At 39.3% G+C, this 26,808-nt stretch overlaps 2 protein-coding genes across 3 annotated transcripts in view; one reads left to right on the forward strand and one right to left on the reverse strand.

Moving 5' to 3' along the window:
• LOC148367338 (protein TANC1-like) overlaps positions 1–8,362 on the forward strand; it is a 97,067-nt gene extending 88,705 nt beyond the window's left edge. For both annotated transcript variants that reach the window (XM_088334196.1, XM_088334197.1), the window contains one exon: positions 219–8,362. In XM_088334196.1, coding sequence (XP_088190322.1) covers positions 219–1,545 — 1,327 coding nt within the window. In that variant the 3' untranslated portion in view covers positions 1,546–8,362. The remainder of the gene's footprint in view (positions 1–218) is intronic.
• Positions 7,182–26,217, reverse strand: wdsub1 (WD repeat, sterile alpha motif and U-box domain containing 1). Its single transcript, XM_088334891.1, is given in 12 exon segments — positions 7,182–8,566; positions 9,753–9,856; positions 16,075–16,254; positions 16,455–16,474; positions 21,332–21,353; positions 21,450–21,600; positions 23,256–23,289; positions 24,214–24,301; positions 24,422–24,508; positions 25,973–26,036; positions 26,039–26,118; positions 26,190–26,217. Coding segments are annotated over 12 exon segments (1,041 nt in total). The 3' UTR covers positions 7,182–8,383.
• Between the last annotated feature and the right edge of the window lie 591 nt (positions 26,218–26,808).

The following is a 26,808-nucleotide window of genomic DNA, read 5'->3' on the forward strand; positions in this document are numbered from 1 at the left end:
AAAGTAAAGTAGTCTGTTCCATTTTAACAAATTGAATGGCAAGAACCGAGATCAGCAGGTTTTACTTTTTAAGATTGCCATCGACGCACCCCTAATTCAAAAAGGTCGCTAAGAAGATTAGAGAACGTGTAAACATAACTCTGAGATATACAACAGCAACTGCCATTGAATTGTGAATTAATGTCGAGACGAAGTAAAATCCAAATTTCCTCACCCAGGCAATTTGCTGAGGCGCTGGCAGACCTCCATGAAGCAACAAGACTTTGCCCATCCAATCGCGAAATCCGTCGTCTACTGTTACGAGTGGAAGAAGAGTGTGCACATCATCAGAGGATATGCAGCAGCAGTAACACGTCCCAGAGCCATAACCGCAACCGTCACAGCCACCACCATCACACCAGTGAGGGAGAGGCAGATGTGTGTTCACAGGGAAGTCTTGAGAGGCCAATTCCAGAAGAGCGAACTGATCTTCAGCAGGAAGAGGAAGAAGAAGAAGAAGAGGAATTGAGTCTGCAATGTGAAAAAGGCTATGAATTTTGGCCTCTGAACCCTTACGGTCCGAACAGGACTCTCCCTGGAGGCATGGCATTCGGCTTAGCCGAACAGACCTCGTTTTTCCCTCAAGAGGAGAATGTTCAGAATCTGCTTTTAATGGAATTGCCCGACCCACTTTTTGTCGTTCATAAGCAAAGGGAAAACCAGAGCACCAGGACTCATCACCACTGCCACTCATTACAATCGGGAGTCAGAGTGGGTGGTAGGCCTCTCTCTCTCTGTGGACCCTCCAGTCCCCTGCCGGGGAGAAACACCTCCACCTCCCTGAGGCCTGCACCTGTCCTGGCCCATGACATGGATCATACTGGGCTTAGCCCCACTGAACACTACGATCCCTTGTCCCCGAGCAGCTCTTCCGCACCTGGGCCTTTTCAGATGTATCAGCCCCGCTCGTCCAGTTTCTCCAGAGGTCCCGACAGACTCTCAGCCCATTCTGTTGCTTTGGAGGGCTTGGCGCTGGCTCTGGGCTCAGTCGGGGAAGGCAGAAGGGAGGCCGGAACTTCTGGCTCCAGGGGTTCTAGCTCCAGTCAGGCCTCTAGTGGGAGCCAGTCAGACAACGGCAAGCAGCAGGTGATGGAAAACCCGTGCCTCCTCAAAAGCAGCGGCAGTTTCAAGTCCAAAGGTGAGATGAAACCAAGGCCCTTCATGGGGGTCATGGACAAATCTGTTCGAGTCCAGAACCAGCAGGCCTCCTGTTTTAGCCGGCAGGGGCAGGAAAGTTTCAACATGACTGCCATGGAGTTCCAGGGCTTGAACAATGAGTACAAGCACTCTCCGTTCCAGGAGCAGCTCTCCGGAAGTCATGTCAACAGCCAGCAGTGTCGTGAGTTGGGGGAGCGGCTCCACCAGCGGGAGGCCAGAGCCTCCGTCTCGTCCCATCTATGTTTTCCTGATGGGAAGCAGAGGCAGACCAGTTTGACCAGAGACAACCCTTCGCTGCACATGGTGCCCATAAAGCCCAAACGCTCTTTCATTGAGTCCAACGTCTGAATCATTTGTTTAGAGAGAACAATTAACATCTCAAAACTGTTGAGCATTTGCAATCTTGAACCGAGACCGGTTCTCGTCTGCTTACATGTTTACAGCTGATGCACATGTTTGATAAAGAAAATCACACATACTTTTTGGAGTAGGGCTTATTGATAACTAGTGCAGTATCCAAATGACAGTCCTTACAGAACAATTCAGTATATTTGTTTATAAGCACTGAGATACTTCCGAGTGGCATAGTAAGGACTAACGTGAACTGAATCAATAGAGAAACACAGTTGGGGTTCAGTTGGAAAACGTTTTGAGAACACAGCAGAAACTTAGAGTGAGAAGAAATTGTCTATTGACTATACGCTAGCAGTCGAACACATAATCTACCCAAAGGATCGCAGAGTAGAACTCTATGCTATTTTACAGAAATAATGTGGTAGATTAATGTTTGTTAAAGGTACATTGTTAATTTTTCACTGTCTTCTAGTAGTACAAAAAAACTTCATTTCTTTAAAAAGAACAATATTGGTTTACAAAATAATATAAACATGCATTTTTTGTCAAAAAATTTGTATTTCTTTTATATAATTTAAGCCTCAACGAGAGGAAGCTGAAATGATTGTCCGATATCTCGCTGCTACTGGTACACCCAAAAAAAAAAAACCTTGTGTAAGGCTGGGCCAAAAAAAAAGAAGATAAAAATGGTAGTCTGTATTCTTCCTGAGGCTTTGAAGAAGTTGTTTTCAGTAGCACTATAACAGTACAGTACCATCTAGTGGTCAAATATTACACAGTGACCCATAAAAGTTTGAAAGTTAATGACCCATTGCATATTTCTTATGAGTAGCCTGTATCGGCTGCAATAAGATTTCATGTTTATTTCAAGTTTATGATAACTTCTTATGCAGTAGCTTCATCAATGCAAATCAAAAGATCAAAAAAATGTAGATCATAAGTTGTATTACTCTCTGTAGTTTAATTTTGATAAAGGAATATGTGAAAAACATTAAACCCTCAGTAATAATCCTTTTTTATCAGCCATATATACGTATATAATCGTTTACGTTTCACACCATTATAAGTAGGACAATGCTTTAATTATTTTCTGTCATGCCGCCTCCAAGAAGAAGAAAACCTCTTTTCCCTAAAAATAGTATAATTTGTCTAAAATATTTCTTAGTACACCTCACTATTACATTGTTTACGTATTAACCTATAAGGGATTTAAAAAATATGGACCAACTTACAAAAAAAATTACTTCTAGGCACTACATATGATTCACCATATTTTCTCATCTTGGCTTTCGGGGGGAGTTTGTTTCTTTAACTCCGTCTTATGCGCCTGTCTTTTCATCCCAGTTGAACATTTTTTCCATGATTTAACTTGAGGGTCTGCTATGTTTACTCTTCTTTCACTTCGTACTCTGCTAGTTATGTTGTTCGACAACGTAACAGCTCTATAAGCTAGTTCTTTGAAAAGAACTAGCCTGTTTTAGTCCTATCGTATGTCTTTGAAAGCAGCAATACATACTTTTAAAATCGTGAGTCCTTGGGATTTTTTATTTTATTTAGTTCTGACTCTTTCACTGCTTTAAAATACGCCGTCTTAGCAGATGCGCCCGTCAGATCAGACGTTTTGGCAAAACACTGGTTCACATTAGGATGCTTTTTTTATACTGATATGCATAGTGTCGTCTCTGAGAGTGCAATACTGAGGACGAAAATAGACAAAAAGAAATGAGTCAAAGGAGAGAGTATGTACTGTATGTGGCTAGAGTCAAGGATATACTCACATTCTTGCATTCTTGACTCTTCATGGGGCATTGATACAGTGGGGATTCCCATTCCCCCTGGCTCAACCCACCTGATATGTCGCAGTACCTGTTGTTGGGAGTCATTAGGTGACCAAACCCCCAATTCAAACCGCTAATACCAAGGGCCAAGCAGGGAGACAACAAGTACCAATGTTATATATGACCCGGTGGAGGTGCAAACCAGCGACCTCCCAAGTCTCAGGGTGGGCGCCCTACCCCCATAACTGGCAAACTAAAAAGCAGGAAGAAGGAGCTAAATTTGGACTCAGTTTGAATCATAATCACACATTTTAGTTTCTATTTTTTGCATGTTTTTCAGATGTTCTGTGTAGTTTCAGTCTAAATTGGTTAAAGGTTCTTCTGTTTCATAATTTATAGCACGGAAGAGTTAATAATTTGCATTTTTCCAGAGATTCTGTGTTGATTGACTTTGTTTGGTTAGAATAGTATAGATTAGTACAAAGTACAAAGTGAAAAAATAAAGGCTATTGTAATATCCATCCATTATCTGGATTGCTTATCCTCAGTCGGGTCGCGGGGGTGCTGGAGTCCATCCCAGCTATCTTGGGGCAGTGAGCAAGGGACACCAGGAACTGGTTGCCAGCCAGTCACAGGGCAAGCAGAGACAGACAACTCACTCGCTCATTAACAACTAGGGACAGTTTGGACTGGCCAATTAACCTGACATGCATGTTTTTGGAATGTGAGAGGAAACCTAGGTGCCCGGAGGAAACACACACAAGCACAAGGAGAACATGCAAACTCCACACAGGAAGATTTGATCTCATGTCAAGTCAAGTCAAATCACATTTATTTATATAGCCCTTAATCACAAAAATGTCTCAAATGACTGCATAGGATTAGTTACACAATTGGACAATTACCTGATCTTAAACCAGCATGCGGGGAAGGAACAACTCAAAAACCTCAGTGTGAGGAAAAAAGAGAAACCTTGAGAAAGGACCTCACATGTGGTAATCCCCCTTCCAGGATTGACCAGGGTGAATCACAATTAGTATTACTGTACACAGAATAGTAAACACTAGGTAAGATGTTGAAAATGTCCGGAAAATGCATGACAGCAATGACGCCCCCAGCCTGTCAACTAGTCCAGAAAGTCTATGACGGCCACGACGCAGCTTCCCATCTCTGCCAGCTGGTAATTGCAGGGGTTGACATGACTCATGACCTCAGAACTGTACCGCGGACGCACTAACCACTCAGCTGCCGTGCTGCCCTGGCTATTGTAATAGATAGAACAATACATTTTAAAAGTTAATTTTTCATTCATTTTGTGCTCAACGTGGTAATATATTAGTGGTAATACGTGGATTAAAACAAAACAATTCTGAAGAAAAATTTGGGAAAGAGAAGCTTATTTTCAATGAGCTAAGCCGAAAGAGACAGTGTTCTGCAGAAACTTGAGACGTCATACCGGCTGACAGCAGCAATTTTGTTTTCTTCACAACCAAGTAAAAACCACAACACTGAAACTCAGACTTATTGCAAACAGAACTTTTACTGATGGTATAAAACCAGGGTTGGAATGCATACATAGACACCGTGGTAAACAAACACCATGCCAGAAAGATACCACAGAAGAACACGCCAGGCTTAAAGGTGACATCAGAAATAGTATTTTGAAGCAGTGAAAGTGTCAAATAAGACTGAATAACTACAAATTGTAAGTACACAATGCTTTCAAAGGCACAAATCGCTCTCGGCGTTGTGTCCGTGCATGTGCACTGGGCATCTCAAGGGGTCGGAAGGAATTTTAGAACAACTGAATAAAAAAAAAAACTGGAATTCCCCCCACAAATCTGTGCTACTGTATTTGCAAGGCGCGAATGTTCACTTCCCTCAGGCAACCTCCTTCACCACCGAGCACACACTCTGCCAATAAGAGCGCCACTGCTTCCTGATGTAGAGGAAGTGCAATTTCACTTTATTCCAGGACAGTAAATAAAAAAATCCCAGAGGTCAAGCTTGCCCTGCGCAACTATCTTTACCTTGGTTACAAAGATTTTAACTCTGGTTAAGACTTCCTTTAGCATCCAACAAAAAGCAAACATTTTCTTAGAATTTTGCCACAAGATACCTGCGATCAGAGGGAGCAGCACAAAAGACGTTCAAAACAATTAATGTTAAATAACAATTGGTAATTTGATGACTGACCTTTTACTGAAAACTATAATATTAGATGTGGGGTTCCCCATAAAAATAGTCATATTTGTTTTTGTTTCAGAAAATGCTAAAATGAATTTATGGCCTCTACATTTGCTTCCACCTAAAGACTTTTTTTTTTTCACAAAACTGTACCTCAGTGTACCTTATTGCCACCCAGAAGAATTTTGAATTTAACATTATCAATTGTTCAAGACTGAGAAACCTAAATGCACGCAGCATATTAAAACTCATGCTACAGGTTAAGACCATTTTAGTATATACAGTGAAGAAAATAGGCAAATCATGGAGGGGTCTGAAATTTTCATCGTAGATGCATGTTTACTGCGAGAGAGATACACTAAAAAGAAAAATCTCTCTCATGATTTCTTAGGGGGAGAAATAGCAAAATAGCAGGGTGTTCAAATACTCATTTTCTTCACTGTATAGAAATACATATAATATATTCTTGTATAAATATGTACATATTTTAGTAAGATCTATATTTGCAGATTATATATTTTCCTCTAAGTAGTCCTCTGTCAATTATACAACCTGCTAAAATATTTACAGTAGATCTGATTTTGTTTTATATGCAGATAAGACGTTACAATTTCTGAACTTCTTTGTCAATGTTGGTTGCTTCAATATTTACTGTACATTTATTCATTTATTTTTGCATAGCGGATATCTTCTGATGCATTTATTGGTTTTATTGAATGCAAGCAGTCAGAAATAAAATGCATAATAGATATAATTACAATGATGTTCACAGTTGACATATACTGTACACTTTTCTTGCTTTGAATACAGAATGTAACCACAAATAATGTGGTGTGATAAACAATAACAATGAATGTAGTTCATTTGTTTATGCCTCACAAAACAGTACGTTTCCTGTGTTGATTTTATTGAAAATACATATTCAAATGTATACACATGAAAGATAATATCCAGCTACGATTGCTATATTAATGAGTTGTTCTTGAGCAGAACAAATAAAATAACACGTTGAACAATCCATTTAAAAATAGTGGTTCACTCACTAGAAATGCATGGACCCATATTTTTAAACTCATTGAAATCACATTTGTAAGGCTACAAAGAAGTGTTGGATTTGTGTGAATCCCTTATAAAAGACCCACTTTTCTTATGGATTTATCTGAAAGTGATAAACAGTGCAGTAATCCATACCAGGGATGGGAAATGTAGAGCATTAGCGTTTGGAAACCAAACAGCAAACTCATCTGTGAAGGTTAGTAATAGTAGTATTGGTTACTCTTGGGTTCTAATGACAATGTGTGGCACAATACTCTGAACTTAACTAAGCAAAAAAACATAAATGAATTTAAAGCGCCTGTATGCTATCCTACCATCAAATTATGTTAAAATTCAAAAAAAGAAATAAGCTATCAACACTTTGTATTTGGATATTTGTTTCACTGAATACACAACATTTTTAGAATAGAATAGTTCTTTATTGTCATTGTTACAAAATGGGTTAACTTATTGTGACAACGAAATTGGGCATGACACTCCAGTTTTACACATTCAATATGTAATTACCGTATTTTCACGACCATGAGGCACAATGTAAAAGGCGCAATCTCAGTTACATGTGTGATTGTTCTATTTAGCAGGCGCCCCTGTCGATAGGGCGCGGGTTAACATGCAATCATCGTGCAAATGCTTCACCCTCATGGTACCCTCTGTTTCACGTCCACAGCACACACAGAGGGCGCACCAAACCTTGTAAAAATAATTTCATTTGCTAACATGCGCGCTATTGTCGTTAAAGTATGGTACTTTCTACTTTGACTTGAAATTTTATTGTCAAGTACAGTACCAGCTTCACTTAAGACTTAAAACTTAAGCAGGGATGTGTAAAGAAAGTCACTCACAATCCTGAAATGAAAATGAAGCTTACCGTATTTTCACGACCATGAGGCACACAAAAAAAGTCTCAGATTTTCTTCAAATTGTGCAGATGTAAAGGGGCGGATGGAGCTGAGGACACCATGAGGCTGCTAAAGTGTGAAGTGTGGGCATGTACAGTACATAACGCTAGGTTAACGCTGCAAAGTTCAATGCTAAATTCCAATTTTTGGGTGAAATCTGATGTTTTTGTGAAAGCGTTCACATTTTCAACTAAATATGACTTTTATACGATCTGCCGTGACTTTTAAGCGTGTCCTGTTTGAATGCCAAAAGTGTCCTGCAAGCGCAGAAGAGTATACATGACATCACAAGCAATGAACCCATTGTTTGCAAAAGTACTCATGGATGCTAACGCCATAGCTCATCAAGCAATTCGAAAGTTATTCTGCTACCAGAAGATGTACAGAGTTGTCCCCCCAAATATTAATTAAATCCAAAACCTCACGTTCCCTCCATTGAATGCTTTCCTTGTTTTTGTCCGCCGTGGTGTGTTGATTTCTAAGTTACGCAGAAAAACATGGAAACCGAGCAGCCGCGAAAAAATTAAAGATTAATGAATCAATAGTTCACAAGTGGAGGAAGCTGAAAAACGAGCGGTGAATCTTCCAGCAAAGCACAACAGTAAAGGAAGACTTTTCAGATCTCATTGTGAGTATTGCCTTTCAACAAGGTGCGCCCTGTGGTCGTGAAAATACAATACATGAATAATAACAGTTAAAAATGTTATCTCATGTTGTCAATGTTCAGTTATATTTACAGTCTGCTGAACTGCTGATTATGACAGCCTGTTTAAAATCTCCCAAACAGAAAAGCACTTTACCACTAAATTGAATGAAGATGCTGATGAGCAATGAATGAATGAAAGAAAACTTTTATTTCGAACATTGAAATAAAAACAGGACAAAAAACAATGCAAATTATCTTGAGGCTGTTTACTGGCTGGACATCCACCGGGCAATGGCCATCTTCAGCGTGTGATTGGGGGTGAGCAAGGTTGTCAGTAATGGGAGGTTGGTCATTGGGCTGGAGCGATTTTCGGTGCTTAGCCACATGGTGATGGCCTCCCTCTCATACGAGTAGCCATCTATGGCAAAGCACACAGAGCGAGTAATTCACTATGTTTACGGACTCAAAGCCTTAACACTATGAGTACAATTCCTAGGATGATTCCATTTCAAATTTCATTCCAGAATTCAACCTAAAGGTTTTAGCTTTGCATCATTTTGAATACAATGGCTTCTCTGCATATGAGCCCGTCTAATTACGAAAAACTTGAGATTGGAAATGTCTTTCCAGCAAAAATCTTGCCTTACTTTGAACAAAGGGACCAAGCGGGTAAAGAGCTGGATAATAAACTCCGTAAACAATTTGCATCAAATCACATACAGGAAATTTGAAGGGTTTCTGGATCCTTTGTAGATCCCTCGACTACTAACACTCCTTTAAAGACTTGTTTAAGTCCCTTTACATTTCCAATAGTATGACTGATGTGCAGGAATTGTATGACATTTTTGTGACGTCGCAATTCCTCAAATTAAAAGAGATCGACAAATAAAAAGACGGACCGCGTTGAAAGGGTTTTTTTGTGCCATCCAGTCCCTCAATTCAGGAGGTAGCCGAGGGCTCGACCTAATTTCTAAATTTGCTGATTAAAATGTTTAACAAGTCATGTATCTAGGGTACCCTCCCACAATTACTGACACAAGCCACTACTTGTCTTATTAGAAAGAAAGAGTGGGTCATAATGCCCGATTAGCTTATTAAACGTAGACCACAACAATTTGGCAAAGTTTTGGTCTTCCCTCATTAATCTCACCTGACCAGAAAGGATTTATCGACCTTTCATTCTTCAATTAACGGTGTTTATTTAATATCTCTATAACCTACAGCACACTGACACATCCGAGGCACTGATTTTTCTCGATTTGGAGAGAGCATTTGATTGAATAGAAGTATCTTTTTAATACCTCGAAGAAAAAAAAATAGATGTGGCGCTAAATTCACTTCAAGGATTCAATTACTATATTAAGCTTCAGTTTGGACCAATACTACCTATTACAACTACTTTCCCTATTACCGGTACTCTATTTTCATGTTCAATTACTATTTCATTGTGTTTTTAGTAATTAAAAATTGTGTTATATAGCTATTTATGGTTAAATTGGATGATATTGGGGAGGGCAGGAACAGATTCATTGGGTTTTAGTTGTTTCTTATAGCGAATATTTGTTTGAGATACGAATGTTTCAAGATACAAGCTCGTATTAATCTTATAGTGAGTTCTTGTCACCTCCTAGGTGCCTTCGTGATTGGACACAGGAACTCATCAGGAAACCCTGAACACACCGATGACTTCTTCAGCTCTTCTACCTTCCGCAATAGTTTGCTGCGCTGTCCAAATGATTCTGCGCACACACATAAACCAACACACCATGATTGTGTGCTATCACTCAATGGGAATAAGAAGCGCAACAATGCGAAGTGACGGCACACAAGAATATTGACTTTGGAATCGATATTGAATATTTTGCTCCCTGCATGCTCAGCACGTGTCAGTCTTGAATGAGCAACATGAGTGTGGGCGAGTACTAACATGGAAGGCATCAGCACTGATGGATATCCATCTAAGGTAAAAAAAAATATATATATATAAATATATATATATATGCACAAATTTATGAAGAATTGTCAGTTCAGACTTTACAGCTCCCTGATAATTATGCTGGTCCATGATGTTCTATTTTGTGGTGTAGGTCCGATAGCATTTTCTAGATTCGTAGCTGGGAATGCAAGAGAACCCTGTATGTATTTCCTTGTTGAAGGAAGTTTGAGTGCATCCTGTTATGCTGCAGATTTCCCACAGACGTAGGGATAGGGCAAGTGGAAAGCCGCCAGTAGCCAGAGCAGACACTGCCCCGGATCTGCACCGCATTAAAGTATGCATAGCTCGGTTTTAAGGCACCGAACATTCGCCTTTAAGTTTGCCTGGTGGAGGTGAGCAGGTTGCACGGGCCTATTATGCGCTATTTTGTAGACCAGCAGGAGCACCAGACCTTTACATGCTCGCCGCAGAATGACTACAGATGTGGAGGCAAGTACGACCAGAGCCCTGTTAGCCATGTTTTACGTCAGGCCATGGGTGACCTTACCAAGACTCAAGGTTCCCGAAGGCATAGCCCTGACCATGAACACGTTCACAACCATATTACGGTGAGGAGGGTTTGGAGTTTTTTAGGGCTGAACCAAACCTGAGGTGTTTGATCATCAGTGTCTATACTGCATCTTTCTAGTTCGGTGGCAGCATTTCATATCTAACACTATGGTCAACACACGCTGAAAGATATCTCTTCTTTCCCAAACCATCCTCATGAGGGGACTACAGTGGTTTGGCTATGCCCTCTGTCAAAAAACGGGCGATTTCATCCAGGAAGTTATTAACCTGCCATTGCTGTATGGCTGGAGGAAACGCCACGGGAGACAGCTGAAGACCTGGATCAAAACAGTCCGATAGGACTCTGAGATGATCCTCGGTCCTCACCTCTAAGGTCTGCGATTCTGGATCTGAGAATGGCTCTCTCTCATGGCTACTTCAGTGTAAGATCACTGGACTTGGTTGGTCTCAATTTGAGAGGCAGCTGTCTTAACGCCTCAACTATTCCACGGTGATAGCCAAATCAAGTACAAGTGTGTACAGTACAAGGTTTAAGTCCCATGGACATTTATTAAATATTGGTATTCACAAGACCAGAATAAAAAAAAAAAACCTCTCCTTCAATATCAACCAGTAAACTTTAAAGAATTCATTTTTGTAGCACATGCTACAGTCATCAACTTCTCTTCAGTATTATCATAAAAATTCGACAGAGCTACAAGTAAGGTCTTTGCTAGCAACACAAGTAAGCACAATAAGCCTTAGCACCGGACTGCTAGAATAGTTAAGTAACGTTCATTTGTGTACCAGTAGGTCAATGATTGCACTAGGATTTGAAAGAATAACAAAAAACACGACATCGCAGCAATAATCCAAAGACTGGTGTAAAACGTTAGTATTTTTGCAGCTTGTTCGGTTAGTAATGCGCGGAAAAGGCTTGAATGGACACTTTGAAATATTTGAACAATAGACGTCACTGTATTTTGTGGTGCAACTGAAAATGAGTGCTAAATAGCACAAGCAACAATACAAACTGCCCATTTTTGACCAGCATTTCACAAGGTTTATGGGGTACTTGTAGCAGAAAGATGGGGACAATTATTTCAGCTCCTTTTCAGTGAGCTTCATGTTATGTAAAATGAATGCAAATTTCTTGACGTACGAGTATTTCTTAAAAAAGCACTTTTTTATGATAGTTCACATATTTTTGCTTAACATTCGAAACTTTTTCATTACGTTTTTTACCATTAAGAGGTGCTAAATAATACACAACGTCCCTTTAAGTCAGTGGTTAGCAATTATTTGTTTGACTCTCCTCTGCATAAAACTCAATCCCTATTAACAGAGTATAAAGGAAGAAATATGGATCAACTTTGAAAAAAAGAATAGCTTTAATAAAGGTGCTGTCAGGATTTTGAAAATGCGTTACGCTTTGCCGCCATCTTCTGGCTTAAAGTCATCATGCACCAAGTACGTTCATTTTCAGACACGCTTCTCTTTCATATACAGGGGTTCCCCTACTTATGAACATTCGACTTTACGAAAAACCGGTAGGTACCGGGATGTCGAGAAATATCCGGACATTACTGTGAGCTAGATTTTTTATTGTGTGCACCTTTTTCCGAGTACAGGACATTACTGTAGCGCTTCTTTCCGCCGCTACTGTCGTGTGGCTATGTGAGAGGTCACCCAACATCCACCCCGAAGAAGACAATTGGCTTCCTCTTCCTAATTCGTGTGTAAACATACTATACTGTATCTCCAGCGCGCTCAGAACTTTGACGTTTTTATTGTTTAATATCTTGTGCAACCATTCAATATGGTTGGTGTAAAGTGTAAAGAAGAGGGGAGCAGTTTCTTTTGAAATGAAAGTGGAATAAGAAAGGTCGATGCGGTTGAGAAAATGGTCAGAATGTTTTTTTTCGGCCACTTTTTTACCACGGAGGAGGACTTCTCAAGCAAAAGTAAGTTACACTTCAGTTTATTTATCTTTGTAGAGGATATTATTTTATGAAATGTTTATTTTCTAGTACAAAACAATACAGGTTACTTATACAAACCTTAAACATACAAAATATAGCACTGAAGCAACAACCGAACAAATTCCACTTACGAACGATCGTCCAGAACCTCGTTCGTAAGTAGGGCAGCGTCTATATTTTGGAGTTTGGACTTCATAGAAACAGGCCTTTTCATACTTTATCCATATTAATGCTAGAATAAATGTGATGACAAGCATGAAATCACTCTTGCATTTTATTCTTGGACAGTTAAACAGAAAAACAGTTCCCCAAGGCCGAACACTATTTAAGAGACACTGCTTTAAGTGAGGACTACTCAGGTATTTAGTAAATGCTTAAACAGCTCTCCACGTAGTAAGGGGTTTCTTAATATGACTTACATTCGTACCTAGATTCATAATATATTCTTAAAACTTTTTTCACTGCCGAAAAGACAATTCTTTAATAGGAGCATGACGCACATGCCTCCGATTCTCAAAGACGAGGAACTATGTTTAGTGCAGCTCTGAGGTTGTTTAAGAGAAAGAAAAAAAAGCTTCTGCCAGGGATTTCAAAATGACCACCATGGTGTGGCAGGCAGACAAACAATGCCGTGATTGAAGTAAAAACTCTGATGTCCTATTTCTGAAAAGTATGGATTCAGCCCAAGAGGAACTAATGACAAAAACTTCGGCGAAACAGCAGTTATGGGGATGGAATTGTATCGAGAAGTGCTCCAGATTAGTCGAAAGTGCTGAGGTCGAAAAGCTTTCATGCGCTTTTAGCAGCCTCATTATGTCACTGAGGAAAAACCCGCATTGACCTCCCGTTTACCTCAATTTTGACTTACTGCGCAATTACCCCAAAATGTCACAGCCCAGACCCATATTCAACTATGTATAATTCTTTTTTAACCTTGTTGTCCTGTTTACATCACTGCCAGTTCATCCACTTAAATGCATCTTTTTGATCAATTAAAGGCAAAGTGCGCTACTTTGCGCCTCCTAATGTTAAAAAAAAACCTTCATTAATTGGGGTTGGGGTGTTCTAGTGAATGACCTACAGAGAGCTGGGACCACAGTAACAAAGGCTACTATCAGTAACACAATGCACTGCCAGGGACTCAAATCCTGACTGGGAGAATGTGTTATAGTCAGATGAAACCAAACTATAACGTTTTGGTAGAAACCCATTTTTTTGTGTTTGGAGGAGAAAGAATACTGAAGTGTATTCGAAAAACACCATACCCAGTGTAAATCTTGGGGTGGTAATGTCATGCTTTGGATCTGTCTTTCTGCAAAGGGACCATGAAGACTGATATGTGTAAAAGAAAGAGTGAATGGGGCCCTTAATCAAGACATTTTGAGAAAAAAATCTCCTTCAATCAGTTCAGGTATTGAAGATGAGATGTGGCTAAGTCTTTCAGCATGAAAATGATCCCAACCACACAAAGCAGGGGCTTCGTAAGAAGCATTTCAAAGTCCTAAAGTGGCCTATCCAGTGTCCGGATCTCAACCCCATAGAAAATCTGTAGAGGGAATTGAAAACCCGTGTTGCCAAACGACAGGTGCAAAACGTCACCGCTCTAGAGAAGATCTGCATGGTGGAATGGGGCAAAATACCTCTGTGAAAAGCTTGTAAAGAGTTACAGAAAACAATGTGCCTCCATTATTACCAATAAAGGGAGCATAACATGGTACTGAGATGAATTTTTGGTAATGAACAAACACTTACTTTCCACCATAATTTGAAAATAAAATCAAACAATGTGATTTTCGTTTTTTTTCCACAATCTGTCTTTCATGGTTGAAGTTTACCCATGTTGACAATTAGAGGCCACTCTAATATTTTTCAATGGGAGAACATGCACAATTAGTGGTTAACTAAATATTTTTGCCCCATTTTATGTAAAATAAAAGCACTTTTTGTTACGTTTGTGAATTTTAAAACATGCACGTTTTTAATGTATTTTTGCTTGATTTTTCCAAAATGAATATTTTTAAATGAATGAAGGGCTTTTTTTACCACTTGGAGGTTCCAAATATAGAATCGTCCCTATAAGACTTTTTGGAAAAACAATTTATTTAAACTTTGGATATAATAGATAGCGTCTTAGTTTTTAATTGTATCAAAAGTTCAAATTCCCACCTTTTCAAGATAAGAAATATTAATTGTTTCACAAACAGTTGCAAGAAATTACGATGTCAGCAGAATCTCTTATACCTGGTTTTTACACCCTTTTTGTGACCTGAATGAGCACAAAAAGCTAATGTCTTTTAATGGTACTGGAGAAATTGGAAAGTTAACTTTAAAAGAAAAAAATCCGGTGTGAATCATGTATTTTGCAGAACCCGAACCAAACATATACTGTAACTGCAATTATCACACGTTTTTCAAGTCCTCAAATATGTTCGCACTCTACACAGAACAAGTGTTTTCATTTTTAAGCAGACTTGTTTTTTTTCTCTTCATATAATGCATGGGTCATAAGAGCCATAAAAGCAAAAATATACATTTTTTTGTTGTGGCTCAGAGCCACACCATATCTTTTTAGATAAAATCAACAGTGCAGATGGTGCTGGGCTAAAACAAGGAGTGAGCGCGTGCTGTTCGGTGTAAAGCGATAGATAAAAACGTGTCCTGTATTTAAAAGAACAAAACATATTTGCAACTGGCATTGTCTAAGCTCTGCACATGCATTTTATCTCAGATTTATATGTACTCATGAAAAGAGCCACATATGGGTCCCGGGCCATAAGTTCCCATCTCCGATCCATCAAATCAGATTGCAGAGAAACATGGATACAATTCCAAGCATTTACAAGAACGTCACCCAAAATTTAGAGGTGGGGTGCACTGTTTGAGTGGTCCTTATAAAGTTGAAAGTTCAATATTTTCTCTATTAAGTATATGTTTACAATGCCCAACAAGTTCAAAGAGCCCTTGTTCTTTATTTTCCATTGCGCCTATTTGCTTTTATATCACTGTTATCAGAGCTGTTTGGGGCAAAAGATATAAGGTTAGAGGAAAGGGGGAGTGCTGAAAAGAGATGTCATCCTCACCCCTGCATGTTTAAAAAAAAAAGAATTTTGTCAGTGTCAAAAACTGCTAAAAGTAAGAAAGGGCCTGCTTCTAGTAAAGTCCAAACGTCAACCCAAATCCCCAAAAGACAGGTCTAAGATATGCGTGTACTTTAACCCAAATCAGGAATAGCCTGCCTAATAATGACTTAAAGGCAGGTGAGGGCAGCAGAGAGTAACATCCTTTTCACATTTTTAAGCACTTTTCAAACCTTGAAAATCCAATATCAAAATTCTGGCCTTTTTCAGGGTTTTAAGTACCCACACGAACCCTGAATATGAAACCAATTTCATTTCAACCTGTGCATTTAAGTTTACAAAATGCATGAATTTATTAAGTTGAGAAATATCAGCCAAAAGCCATCTGCCATTTTGCAAGTGGTGGTTCTCACCTATGTGCAAATATGCCAGTTGTGTCTCTTTAGTGAGAGCAAGCAGCTCAATCCCATCAATGTTGTTGGTCCTAAACGTGTCCACCAAACCTTCCAGCCCTTTCTCCAAGAGCCACACCGAAACGTCCTCCTCTGACCAATCACTGACCAGGAGGTTGGACCGGCCCCCTGATGTTGATGCTGAGAGAACAAATCAGAGTGACAGTTAAATTTCTTAGCTTTGTTTTATTTAAAAAAGGCCGAATGTTGGATTGAAGCCCCGCTGAGTATTGATTTTAAGGGATGGTCGCTTAAGCAGCTGGAGACACTTTATAGATTTATCCTGAGAGCTTTCATTGACATTTATATTGACAAAAAAAGAACAAAGGTGGAGAGTGCACATTGGCAGATAGAAGAAAAGCTGACATGCGCCATTTTATACACTGACTGCAGATAGACGAATGCATTAGCAAGGAGTTTAGGTAGAGCCACTTGCCTTTGTAGACCTGGCGTTGTCACTGGCCCATGCTGCTGCCTTTGCTAATGTTAAATTGAACTAGGGCGTTAGCGTAGGGGAGACAAAAAGACCCATCCACGAGTGACAATACACATTAGAAAGAGCCATGCCAAACATACGGCCCGTGGGCCGGATCCGCCCCTTGGATAATTTAACTGATTTTGCCATAACATATACTGTAAATACGTTTTCAGAAGAATTGTCCCTGAGTGACACAGTATAAAAATACATATTATTTTGTTTTCTTGAAAAAGGGTTTGGCACAGCTCATCAATAAGTGTCAAGCCTATGGGAATGATTTCAGTATGAGAAATCACCATTAGAAGGCCCGACTAGCTTTGATCAGATATTCGTCCACACTTTGAGGGACCCAACTTTCCTAGTGTTGCGTCCTTTATCCAGCGTTAGACAGTGTGTAGATGGTCAAAATAGTGAGTAGGCGTAAAAAAGCAGTGTGGTCAGAGAAGCGAAGCTATGGATAAGTACAGACACAATTCAACAGAGCTTTTTTTCTTTCTTTCTAAAAAAAAAAATGACGAAGTCCTTTAGGAAAAAATATGCTTACAGAATATATTTCTTGCTACACTGCAGGCATAGAATTAATATCAACTTTGAATGTCCTACTTAGTGGTCAGAGTGAAGATTTGTTCTAAAAAATAATTAATGTATGCCGTAAATTCCGGACTATAAGCTGCTACTTTTTCCCCAAACTTTCAACCCTGCGGCTTATTCAGTGATGCGGCCAATTTATGTAATTTTTCTAACGGCCGCCAGCGGCGCTCGAGTACAAAAGGTAAGATTTAGACTGGTGGAATATATGCGCCGAGGAAGACTGCAACTTCACTAAAACTGGCCGCATGCGAAAGGCAACTTTTTCGCTTGTCTGCTAGTGGATCCTGACAGCGTGGGGCAGCATCAAAAAATCCACCATCACCAACGGGTTCCGAAAAGCCGGTCTGATGGGTGACGGAGAGGAGGGCACAGAATCAGGAGTGGATGAGAGTTCCAGCGACAGTGACAGCGCGAGTCCGGCTGCGGGAGCGTGGGACGACGTCTATATTACAAAGTTTCTTTCCGACACTGAGGAAGACGACTTTGATGGCTTCAGTTCTAAGGAGGAAGATGACGACGGTTTACCGTGATTTTTACAAGTACGGTATGTTTTTTTAACAGACCCGTTTACTGTGTTGCTAGCGTGTTGCTACCATTAACTGCCCTGCCAGGCACTGTTTGGGATGAAAGTTATATTATTATTAAAGCTTTGAAAACTCTCTCGGTGTATCGTCTTTCTTTGTAAATATGTGTAACCATGTATAATATTTATTTGCAACTGTATATTTTTGTAATGTATTTATTTGTATTTATTTTGGACACTTATTCTCGACCATAATCCGTTCCAGAACCCTGTTTGAAAACCGATTTGTTCGATCACCGAAATCATTTTTTCCCTGAATGTTTACCTTGAATGTTTAACGTAAACAAAAAGCTATCCCAGGCTAATCGTACGTCCGCGTTATCGTAATCTTCCGTACAAAAGATTACGCTAACATGAACGTGTAAAAATAAAAAAATTAGGTTGTTTACAAGTCATTTAGCACCCGGGTCTCCACAACAAGTGGTGAGCGGTTCATTGGAAAGGGGGCTCCGTTCCAACACCCTGAATGTTTACCTTGAATGTTCAACGTAAACATGAAGCTACCTCAGGCTAATTGTACGTTCGCGTTATCGTAATCTTCCGTACGAAAGATTACGCTAACATGAACTTGTAAAAAAAAAAAAAAAAGGATAAAGAAAAGAATTATGAATAGGATTTCTTACCTTTGTGGTGGTCAGCAGAAGGCGCAGGTGAACAGTGGGGTATTCACTAGCAAGATCAGACACTCGCACACCTCTTTCATATTTTGCTATTATTTCTTTCTTAAATGCAATAGTTGTACGCACTACTTTTCTTTTTTCACCTGTAGCAACTTTGCTGCTTGCACTGACTTTCTTCGGAGGCATAATTAGGGGCTAAAACACTTTGTACACCTATATTAAAAGCAAAAGCAAAACGAAGCACGTCCGCAAGCGATAACAGTTGGTCAGGAAAAGAGCAATCTACACCCGTACGCCGCTCAGCATCGCACCCTAGCGTACGCACTCACGCATTACCGGCGTTCGAACTCCGATTTTTTGACCGAACAGCTAAGCAAGAATTTCTCGAAATTTTTGCTCGGACTCCGATTTGTTCGAACTGAGAGGCGTTCGAAAACCGAGGTTCCACTGTATGTGGTTACGATGCCCAAGAGAGGTTAAAGAGCCCTTTGTGCATTATTTTCCATTGCGCCCATTTGCTTTTATCTCACTTTTTAGAGCTGTTCAGGTTGGAACACATGCAGTCAAGTAGTCATGTCATGTTTATTTGTATAGCTCTTAATCACAAGTAGTGTCAAAGGGCTGCGCAGACCACAGAAGATTGCAAACCACAGACTATTATTACAACATCCCCTAATCTTAAACCTACATGAGGGCAAGGAAAAACTCAAAAACCTCACCATGTTGAAAATGAAAATGGTTCAAGGGAAGGGGGCTGGGAGGGTGTAAAGAAAATACCAAGGTATAGGGCTCAACATATGAACAAGATGAACCCAGCATGCAAAGCATTTCCAAGTGCTGTACTATTTAGACCAGGGTTGCCCACACTTTTTCTACCTGTGAGTTACTTATAAAATGACCATGTCAAAATGATCTACCCACTATTAAAATGCAAAACATTTTATGTATAAATATAGCCTATTGAGTGTTGTTGATTTGTACCATATATGTTTATGTATCTTGCTTTACTGCATGAGCCCATATTTTGCAATACAACCATTTTTTGTGACTGCTTTACTCTAATGACTTGCATGGAGTGGAATCAGCCAAGGATACGTAGTCTGGACAGTAGCTGCTAAAGGACCATCATTCATGGAGGAACGGTATTTGGACTTAATAGTCTTCATGTGGGAAAAGGCTGACTCGCATAAATAAGTGGAACTGTAGCACGTTTCCTCCTAATGAAGTACTTTTTATCTGCGAGTGAGTCCCAGAAATGTGCGTGAGCCTTGGACTTCAACTCAATAACAACTTGTAGTCTCAATATCTCATCTTCCACCTTGGAATTTTAAGCCACCTTTATTTGTATAGCCCTTAAAACTGCTTTGATGTTTCATGCCAGTGAATCAGTCTCAGTATCATCCCAAAAAGAGTAGCACAATTGTGGCAGCTCCCTCTAGTCTAACAAAGTCTTGAAAGATTTTTTCAAACTCTGATAAGACGGTTCTCACATTGCTCTCTAGCCCTGTGTCTCAAGCTCTGACGCAAGGTTTTTAGAATTTCCCAAATCACTGCTGTAGCTTTATCGTTTGAAACAATCTCAGCCAATCATACTGATTGTTCATTTTGCATACCTGTCAACCTGTACGTTTTTGCTGTACAAAGTACGTTTATTATGCATCTTAAGACATGTACGACGTACAAGAAAATCTGTACGGAAAAACACAAATTTGTCAATTATGGGTACCATATACAGACTATGACGAAATGGCAAATCAATCAAGTCAAACGAGTTTGCCGTGGTAGCCTCTATCTCTGTATCGTTTTTTTTCGTTGCAAACGAAGCAAACGGTTTGACGCTACTGTGCGCATGCGTCTGCCGCCTCGGATTTCATGTCGTAGTTATGTAGTGAAGGGAAGTCCATCTCTTTTTAGAGAACCGGATTTTTCGGCTCAACTCATTAAAGAGAGCCGGCTCTCAAGACTCACTTGCTTTGATGCATTATATTACGAATTATTATGTTGTATACAGAAGATAAGAAAAAAAAGTATAAAATGAGAAAATGAAAAACAGGTTTGTGGTTATCCCTTTAATCAGTATATTACCAACAATAATTTAATGCAGAAATCATAATTTAAAAAAGAAAATTTATTATTCTACATAATTATATTTGCATGTATTTTTTCCTTCTACAGTGAACGTCCAAGCTACTTCATTTTTGATTTTTTTTTTTTATAATAAACCTATTTCATGTCGAACAATTCAGTATCTCACAACAAAATGTTAATTAACAATATATATGATATAACGAAACACATGTACAATATAACATGTTAAATTACATAAATAAACGCGTTTGAAAAAAAATATGCTGTAAGATTATTTTGTATTTTGTAACATGTAACAGAAAATACAAGATTTTGTAAGGGCATGGAGCCGTGGAGGTTGACAGGTATGAATTTGAATAAGACATTGTACGAAAATTGTAGTTTTTTTTGGGCTTCTTACTTGGTCCATTTTGATATCCTTTCCTGAATTTAGTAGGAATTAATTGGAGGCTAATTTGGCAACATACATAGTAACCCATGTATCAGAAATGGTCAGATGTCAGCCTGGCTTCCCTGTATGTCAATAAAGTGACATATTTTATTTAGTAGGCTGGCGTTTACTATGTTAAGGCTATGGGCCTGCAATTTCTGAGAATGGAAGGGGTGGTTACCGCTCTTACATTGCTGCAGAGCTGTAGCTACACGGTAGCCATATTGTTCTCAGGAGAACAATCAGTCGTGTTTTGACTGCAAGATGATTACTTAATAAACCTTCATTCTAACCAAATGAAGAGTCCTTCATTGCTTCCCGATCTACCCACACTCGTTGCCATCGACTAATGGATCGCGATCAGTTTATCGGGCATTCCTGGTATAGACCTTTTGCAATTGATTTATATACAATTGTACTATAAAAGCTTATCGGGCAGGGATTTTCCACCTGTGTTGCAGCAAGCAGAGCATGAAAAGGAGAAAAAAGTAACAATGAAAAATGGAAAAAATACAGATCTCAAGATAGTGCCTCTGTTGTTCCAACCATCGCCAGTGCGCCCATCTTCTACTCTCCAGATATTCACCCTCCCAGACAAGGACCCCGTTGCGATTAGTGGCGAAGTTGGGCAAAAGGGACAGGCCGTGACATACCTGCGGTACAGAACGGTCATTGGAAATTTGATTCTGTGCATCCTCTGCAAACCTGTGGAGTTTTATTATCATGTTCTTTTGCTTTTCACATATAGAAGGCTGCAACAACGAATCAATAAAGTCGGTAATTAAAAGATTGGCAACGAAATCGCTTCTTGGTTTGGTGTGTCGTGCAATTTCTGCAGCACTCAGCACGTTAATTTCATGGAAATAAGAGAGTGTCTTGCAATTCTTTCTTTTGCAGTTTGATCCAGCAGAGGGCGTCCTGAAACTGTGTTTTGATGTCATCTTGATCAGTGGTCTGACTTAAGGACCCACAGTCAAGTCAAGTTTATATTTAGAGCCCTTAATCATAAGGAGTCTCGAGTCTTGACTTTGTGTTTCTGTGGTGTGAAATGGCGGGTGTCAACTCGCCTTTTCAGGGAATTCCCACCACCTAGTGTTAAAGAGTTTAAATGACTTTTAAATATTTTCCCTTGTCAGCATTATTTTGCCACGGCAAAGGCCTGTGAAAACAGGTTCACGATCTACTCCTGGGTCCCGGCCTACCAGTTGAGAAACACTGATCTTGATCCAAATCTATATAGCACTTCGCAGAATGGAATTCAAAGTGCTGTATAAAAACCTTCATTGTACAATAAAATGACATCTGACAAAGTACTTGCATTCTCCTCCAATGTTGCCTCTCTTCTTTTTGCACTTCATAAAAAACTTACATATTTACATGTGTGTAGCATGCATCTGTACATATTATTGTTAGGCTATTTTAAAACAAATAGTGTAGAATATTATGTTGAGATGTGCATGAAATAATTGAAGGATTAGTCATTTATAAAATAATCGCTAGATGCAGCCCTGGTATAGAGCAGGCTGATTGAAATCTTAAGACTGAATCTTTGATGACTGTGTGAAGGTTTTCTATTTGATGTGCAGGAAGCAATGTGAATATTAATATACTGCCATAGTATTAAAATGTGGATGTCTTCAGTTTTTCTCTCTTCCCTTCTCTCTTTCTCTTTCACTCCTTTTCTGTATCTCTCCAATGCCTTTTCTCTCTCTCTTTCGCTCTTTCTTGAAATGAAATGAAATGAAATTCTTCCTTTCTCTTTGACTCTATCTCTCCTTTTCTCTCCCTTTACATTTTTCTTCTTTTTCAATCTCTATTTTTACATCTACCTATCCTTTTTTCTCTTTCTTTCTCTCTCTTTTTGTCTCTGTCTGTCTGTCACTTTTTGTCTGACGGATTATTTCTTTGTCTCTTTCCCTTTCTCTCGAATGTTCCCTTTCTCTCTGTCATTATTTCCCTTTTTCGATCTCTCCCTCTTTTCTCTCTTCCTTCATCTTCATCTCTCTCTCTCTCTCTCTAATCTAATCGTCCGCTCCCCACAAAAGTGTCATTTGGCACCTGAACTAAAATGAGTCCGACACCGGTGGTACAGGTGAAAGCTTTATGGGATGGTTATTTTGTGAACCTAAGCTAATTTATATGGCATAGTTGAGAATTTTTGTTGACGTTTTTCTGGTACGTGTGAGAGGTTTTCAATACGTTTTACAAGAACAACATTTAGATCGAGCCATTTTCATTTGTAAGGTTTTTCCCAAGTGGGAGGTTTGTTTTTTGTGTGATTTTCTTTAATGAGATATAGATGTTTATTTTTAACATAAGGCACCTCAAAAGTTATTTGGGACTGTCACTCACGGCATCGTAGACTGCCACTGTTGTATTCACTGATCTGCAACGAAAACAACAAAGAACAACAAACATTAAAAACAAAATTGTTGACTGGCTGCCTAATGTTCAGAAAAAAAACAGATATATGTCTCCATCTAGTGGCCATAGATCCAGATACAGTAACTGTGAGTACAGGTACTCTTTAGGTCATTGTTTTTCAACCCTTTTTGAACCGAGTTACACTTTTATTTATAAAAATGTTCCGAGGCACACCATCCCGTCAAAAATGTTTGAAAATGAAGTTATGTCAAGATACTTCACTGTACTACCTCATAATTACGCAATTAGTATATAAAATGAAGAAAATAATACTTAAAGTAAAAAAGAATGATGTGCTTTGTGTTTTTACTTTTTACAGTGCAATCTTGAAACGCTTTGTTAAACAAATTAAGTTATTAAATGTGCTGTGCTACCTGATGAGTAGATAATTAGTATTTAAAAAGTATATAAAAATCTACTGCCACCTACTGATATGAATGACTATTACAGTTCCTTGTCTGAAGATAGCAAAAATACTGAATAATGGCCTGTTTTGTTGGAAAGATTAAAATTGGGCAAATTCCAGCGGCATACTAGAAAAGGTCTCAGGGCACCTTCGTGTGCCCCGACACACTGGTTGAAAAACACTGCTTTAGGTACTAATTACAAAGCCCACCATATTAGCAACCTATCGAGTGCATATACAAAATGTAATGCTAAAATAGACAGGGAAAGGGAAAACAATGTAAAAAAAAAAAAAATCAATCAATATTCTGTTCCTTCATGTATTACTTATCTAGTGTAAATGTTCAACTAATATGCGGGTAGAAAACTGCCTTTGTCATTGAGACTTCTCAAAAGAAGAGTTTTGCAGTCAAAGATTTTTATAAGACAATTCAAAAGGGCCCAGAATTAGAACATAGCTGCAGAAAAGCACAAATCGTACCCTGAGGCAAGCAGTTGTCCATCTGACGAATATGCACAGGAGATGACCGACTGTCCGGTCAATGTGTGCAATAGTTGCATCCTACATACTGTTAGAGAGAAATAATATGAGATTGCATATGTTTTGTGACTATTGAGGGCTCCAACACCATCCACGACCCTAGTGAGGATAAGCGGTGTGGGAAAATGGATAGGTGGATGAGGTTTACCTCCAGAGCTCATCTTGCTGTAGGTCCATATTTTAACTTGACTGTCTTTTCCACCTGACGCCAAGTTGAACTGCACATCTTGACTGCCTGAAAGGATTCACAGTTCAAAGGCCTTTTGCTCATAAATAATTCACCAGTGAATTCAATTGTATTTTATTGTCATTGATAACAGTATTGTCAAACATTGTATGCAACGAGATTAACATGGCACTCCAGGGTAAACAGGGCTTATATAATAATAATAAAGCCATAAAGACTTCAATGCAGTGGCGGGCCAAGCATTTCACATATAGACTTCCAGTAGAGCTATGTCTGAGTCAATCCAACCATCATTAACTACTTTATACCTATTTAACATTCACAGCACTTACAGATGTCACGCATAAAAAAACACCATCGATAATAACCTTATTAAACAGCACTATTTTTAAGAGAGTACTCGGTTGGTTTAGACGCATGAAGAGGATGGATGAGGAGCGAATGTTGAAGAGGATCTACAGAGCAGAGGTCAATGGAAGGGGACCAAGAGGAAGGCCGCGATTGATGTGGATGGATAGTGTTATGAGTGCACTGCAGGAAAGAGGTCTAAATATAATGGAAGCTAGAGCTCTTGGTGGTGGTAGGAATGAGTGGAGAGGTATTGTAAAAAGGATAGAGTGATGTTCAGACGTGTTCTAAGGGATGGTCAGGGCACCGTATGATGCGGCAGGGGTAAACCTGTGAAAGCTGTCGGGCCCAGCTGTTGAACAGAAGAGTGTGTTGTGTCACCCTGATCCTCTTGAGATCCGCTTTCTTGTGTCCTGTTTCATCTGGAGGGACGAAAGCATGACCAACTTGGGTGCCGAGGTGCTTAACTTGTTTGGGTATTTGGGCATTTAGGTTGGCCATGGTCCAAACATTTTTGTGTGTGTTTTTTGCTATCCTTGCCCTTTTTTATTTTCTTTGTTTTTGTATGTGTTTGTCTTGCCGTCGGTCACCCCTCTCGAGGGATATGAGATAGATAGAGAGAGAGAGATAGATAGAGATAGAGAGAGAGATAGAGATAGATGGAGAGAGATAGAGATAGATAGATAGAGATAGAGAGAGATACATAAAGAGATAGAGAGATAGATAGATATACAGAGATAGATAGAGATAGATAGATAGATATAGATAGATGACTATCTTATGCCCGAAATATGACGCCATGCTCAACTTCCAGCATGAGCTGAAATGGGGATAGAGTTTTTATTTTTATTTTAATGGAACTGAAACGCATCGAGAATCTCTACGACAGAGTAATCGAATAAAAGGATAGATTTTGTGCACAAATAGGATTTTGTTTAGTGAAATGTTGCTACATTACAAATTAATAGTGCCTGTCCTATCTATCTATCTATATTTTAGTTGTTCATGTTGAAAATCATGTTACTGGGTTTTCAGATTTGCATTTATTTCTTGTTCCAAAAGCTCACGGGCCTTAAAAAATACTTCATAAAAAAGTATACATTTGCAGGTGTATAGCATACATTTGTATGTATTTTGTTTGTTATTTGAAGACGAAGACCTTACCACTGAGGATGCTGGGAGCAAATGTGCAGCACTCGACACCAAATTCGTGAGCATCCTTCTGCGCGCATGGATTTGGTTCATATCTAGGTCAAACACACGCAGGTCCCTGTAGGTGGAGCCGGTGTTGTGCCCAGGGGGGGAGGAATCTGCACAGGAGTCGGATTTGGGCACAACACCGGTCACATGTCAGAAGCCAAAACCAAAACCTACCCCATACCAGCAGGTGGCACTATTGGACTGATCATTGCAGGACACTTACCAAAAACTGTACACATATTTCAGCAGGAATTTCAATAAAACAAAAGTTATTATTACACCCGTTACACATATATATGCGTTTTTATGAACTGTCTTACTGTTATATCACAAAAGGATTACGTAAACGCATTAGAAAATACTGTATACTGAACTAAACATACAACATGGCTTGTAGCCATAACAACGAAAGCCAATGATACCGAAGCAAATTCTTCTCTCAATGTTATTAAACATTTCGCCTAAAGAAGTTCAACCTTTAATACAAATCCGTCCCCATAAAAAAAAAAAAACACAAATTTACCGAATTTCTGTCGCGCAGCTTTATTTACACAGCAACTTTACCGGGGAGATGGAGGTGTGCGACCAAGATAGCAGAAGAGGAGCTCTTGAGAGGAAGGCTTGCGAGAGAAATTAGAGCGGTGGTCTTAGGCGGAAGAAAAATCTTGAAGTAAAGATTTGGGACTAACCTTGAAGGAAGAAGGCTAGGATGGACAATATTGGGACAACAAGGGAACAGAGAAGGAGTAAGTGTGGCAGATCTTAGAGTGGCGAAACTGGGAAGAAGACATCTGTGCTGT

This window comes from Urocampus carinirostris, chromosome 4, assembly GCF_059441175.1.
Source record: "Urocampus carinirostris isolate Australia breed hairy pipefish chromosome 4, RoL_Ucar_1.0, whole genome shotgun sequence".
In the NCBI taxonomy this organism is placed as follows: Eukaryota; Metazoa; Chordata; class Actinopteri; order Syngnathiformes; family Syngnathidae; genus Urocampus; species Urocampus carinirostris.